The sequence below is a fragment of the Octopus bimaculoides genome, chromosome 25 (assembly GCF_001194135.2).
Source record: "Octopus bimaculoides isolate UCB-OBI-ISO-001 chromosome 25, ASM119413v2, whole genome shotgun sequence".
In the NCBI taxonomy this organism is placed as follows: Eukaryota; Metazoa; Mollusca; class Cephalopoda; order Octopoda; family Octopodidae; genus Octopus; species Octopus bimaculoides.
Genome location: NC_069005.1, coordinates 31,727,978 through 31,732,416, shown reverse-complemented (window position 1 = coordinate 31,732,416; position 4,439 = coordinate 31,727,978). Strand labels below are relative to the sequence as shown.

Here is a 4,439-nt window from a genome sequence, read left to right as displayed (position 1 = left end):
ATCAAAAACTGTGTTTATAGCAAACTAAAACTGAAAAACAGAGACTTTACTACGAATAACAACTGTTTATGATATTTATTTACTTAAATAATTAAAACGTAAGGCGGGCCGATGTATATTTCTTAAAAAATGTTTACTTGGGACTGTCAGACAAAGTGTTCCAACTATTTCTAGGGAGAAGTCATTGACGCGAAAACATTTGGGAAACTCCCGACTGTCAGAAACAACGTTAAGGTTAGTTTAAATAATAATTAAACCAGTAATCGTTAAAGTGTGGAAGTGATATGTCAAATTGACACGAATTTCGGCTGGAAACAAGGATTTTGTTGCGGAGACTTGACTCACCGGGAGTCAAAGAATGACATGTGGTGTTTGAGAAAGGAAAACAGCATGGCGACTACATGCCATCATCATGTAAGGCCGATCGAATGTCTTGTCGAATTTAAGAGTGATGTGGAGGAGGTAGAAGCTCTAGCAGTAGTTGGATGGCAGAAAGATATAGAAATCTAACTGGAAGCTGTATTTCCATAGTTAAAAACAACATCGACATCGAAGAAAATTCCACTCATCACGCCATCGGAAGTGGCTATGTTTCACGACAAGCTTACTTTAGTACTTTTCGCCATAATTGGTTAAGTCAAGTGCGTGACAAACTATCGCAATAAAATACATTAAATAGCCCCCACAAAACAATATTTGCATTTTTTAGGGGTCTAAAATCTCCCATGAAGTTTAAACATACAATAAAAATGTCTGAATTATCATCTAGTAGGAATTATACATGTAATTTTCTCTTAATAGTTCAACACTCTTTCTGTATGTGTGTATGTGTGTGTGTGTGAGTAATTTTTTGATATTCCGAGTAAAACGAGTCTTGGGAATGAAATGTTATTTTTAATATTAAATAATGATATGTTTTTTATATTCATGAAAGAAAAGGGAGAACAAGGAAAAGGGAAACCCCTTCGAAAGATTAATTCATTCATCAGGAAAGGAGAACATGTCCAATAGACCGACTGGGGTGTGAAAATATCGGGGGAGGAAAGGTTTGTTGAAGTAAGGAAATTCTTAAAGTTGTTAACAACGCCAACAAGGTAGAAAAATATTTAAGATAAGGAATATCTAAACCGATTACATCTCTAAACATCTTGTTTAGTCTTTAAGCTCCCCTTTTTTAGGTGGTTATGAAATGAAAAGGGATTATTCTAAACAGTTACCATTTACCGAAAGATGGAACATCAGAGACAGAAGTAGGAGAGAAAGAAACCAGAATTTAAATCCCACGGGCCGGACCGAATATTTCCATATTTAGAGTTTTAAGACAAAAAGGATCAACGTAGGAAGTTAAGAAACAATATATATCGTGGATATTTTTACAGAATTAAGGGGGGAAAACGAAGGTGATGAGCTGTTAACATCTGATGGGAAAAAAAGGTGATTGTCGAAGGTAAATTTCTCATTATTAGTAGAAGTAGTAGTTGTATTAATCCAGGTAGAAATATATAAAGTTAGGTCTACAGTTCACTGACATTTCAGTTGAAGGCAGCTGACCGAAGATTAAATTAAATCTATACAAGATGTGCATGTACAATCGTTTATTACGTTATGTGTATGTGCGTATATATATGTGTATATATCCTCACATCTATGAGGCACCGGAAAATTCCACAGAATCTCTGAATACTAGGGCCCTCCCTTGTATATACACCTATATAAACATACACATGTAGTTATATATATATCGCAATATACATATGTACATATATATATATGTGTGTGTATGTTATATTGTTTTGTGGGGGTCTGTCTGTGTGTTGTATAAATAACAATTGGTAAATGGTTGGGGCAGTTGCCCAGCCGCTAAGTGTGACACGTGCAAGAAGAATGTGGTCAAAGCAAAGACAGAACAGAACAAAAAATAACAAAAGAAGAGGAAGAAGAATTGGTCTGGATATAATAAGGGTTCACAAAGCAGAAACAGTATTATTAATAATAATAACATTAATGGTGATAATAATGAAGGGTTTTTCCTTCAAGACAACTGGACAGCCACTACCGCCATCACCATCAACAAACAAACACTAGTTGTAATAACATCACCGCTGCATCCACCACCACAATCATCAACATCATCATCATCAATAACAAATAGTAATAGAAACATCACCGCCGCCACCACCACCACCACCACTATATTCGGCATATATCAAAGTGTAGAGCATGGAGGACACAAAGTCGGGGATCATCAGAGTGTATCATGGATCCCTCACTTTGTGCCCGTGCAAATGGCAACAATCGAAAGGGGACGGGATTCTTTTTTTTGTTTTTATCTTTTTTTTTTTGGTACTTACTGCTTTATCATCCAGTTCCTCCCAACTATCCAGTACTTCACCGTCGTCAGCCATAGTTTGAAAATGTAAACTGGAGTCAACTGGATGTTTCGAATACTAGAAACATTTGCTATCTTCTTTGGTTTGCAAACAAACAAATGAAAAAAAAAAAAAAAACAAGAGCAGCAGAACAGCACAGGAGGGAGTCGTCGTCGTCGTATAGTAATGTAATAATGATGCTAATAATAATAATAATATGAGACAACAACAACCCCCGTCTTTGAATGTGGTTCGCTCCGTGTGTGTATGTGACAAAAACGTGAAGTAGTTGTGGTTCTTCTTTTAAGAACCTCTCTAAAACAAAGGAAAGATAACCTGAGCTCGACGGATTTACCTCCCCCTGATAATTAAAATAGCACCTGCCGGGACCTTGCCTTTTTTCTTAAAAAAAAATATATATATATGTGCGTGTGTGTGTGGTTCCCTGCCCCGAAAGGTAGCGGTTGTAGTGTGTCTTTTTTTTTAACTTAGTTGTGTGTTACTTTATATGTATATATGAATACATATATATGAATAATATATGTATATATGAATATATATATGTATATATGATTATATATACATATATATACTCTTTTGCTTGTTTCAGTCATTTGACTGCAGCCATGCTGGAGCACCGCCTTTTAGTCGAGCTAATCGACCCCAGGACTTATTCTTTGGAAGCCTAGTACTTATCCTATCGGTCTCTTTTGCCGAACCGCTATGTTACGGGGACGTAAACACACCACCATCGGATGTCAAGCGATGGTGGGGGGGACAAACACAGACACACATACATATATATATATATATATATATATATACACATATACGACGGGCTTCTTTCAGTTTCCGTCTACCAAATCCACTCACAAGGCTTTGGTCGGCCCGAGGCTATAGTAGAAGACACTTGCCCAAGGTGCCACGTAGTGGGACTGAACCCGGAACCATGTGGTTTGTAAGCAAGCTACTTACCACACAGCCACTCCTATGCCTTCATTTTTTTTTTTTAAAGTAAATTACTATTTAAGTATGTAACTTGTAAAAATGAATTTTGGATGTAACAAAAATATAAAGCATAAATTATACTTCTCTCCATACACTTTCAATGATTCTCTAAATTGCTCCATTCACTTTTAGAGAAAAGCAAGGGTTGGCAAGGTTCATAAATTCAAAAGACTTTCTTAAAACAATTCCAGGGTTCGGACATAGCTGTGTGGTTTAGAAGATTGCTTCCCAACTATATACTTTTGGGTTCAGTTCCAGTGCATGGTACCCTTGACAAGTGTCTTCTATTATAGCCTTGGGCCAAACAAAGGCTTGTGAGTGGATTTCGTCATCATCATCATCATCATTTAACATCTGTTGTCCATGCTGGCATGGGTTGGATGGTTTGACCAGGGCTGGTAAACTGGAAGGCTGCACCAGATGCCAGTCTGATTTGGCATGGTTTTCTATGGCTGGATGCTCTTCCTAACACCAACCTCTCTAAGAGTGTAAGGGGTGCTTTTACATGTCACTGGCATGGGTGCCATTTGCACGACACTGGTATCTACCATGACTGTGATTTTGCTCGGCTTGATGGGGCGTCTTCTCAAGCACGACATAATGCCAAAGGTCTCGGTCATTGCCTCCATGAGGACCAACACTCGAAAAGAACTCAACCACTTTGCCTTTCATCCTTTCAGGGTCGATTAAATAAGTACCAGTTACGCATTAGGGTCAATGTAATCGACTTAATCTCTTTGTCTGTCCTTGTTTGTCCCCTCCATGTTTAACCCCTTGTGGGCAATAAAGAAATAAGAAACTGAATGAAGCCCACCATGTATGTGTGTGTGAGTGTTTGTGTCTTTGTGTTTCTGTTTGCCCCTTGTCCCTAGCCACTGCTTGACAACTGGTGTTGGTGTGTTTACATCCCTGTAACTTAGAAAGTTGTGGTGGAAGAGTACAGCAGGGTTCGCCACCATCCCCTGTCGGAGCCTCATGAAACTTTAGGTGTTTTCGCTCAATAAACACTCACAACGGCCGGTCTGGGAATCGAAACCGCGATCTTATGACCGCGAGTCCGTA

The 4,439-nt window shown here is 38.3% G+C and overlaps 1 protein-coding gene across 1 annotated transcript in view; it reads right to left on the bottom strand.

The window, feature by feature from the left end:
- The window catches only part of LOC106876767 (SUZ domain-containing protein 1), a 12,622-nt gene extending 9,939 nt beyond the window's left edge, over positions 1 to 2,683 (bottom strand). The window contains exon 1 of the mRNA XM_014925456.2: positions 2,352 to 2,683. Coding sequence (XP_014780942.1) covers positions 2,352 to 2,405 — 54 coding nt within the window. The 5' untranslated portion in view covers positions 2,406 to 2,683. The remainder of the gene's footprint in view (positions 1 to 2,351) is intronic.
- Between the last annotated feature and the right edge of the window lie 1,756 nt (positions 2,684 to 4,439).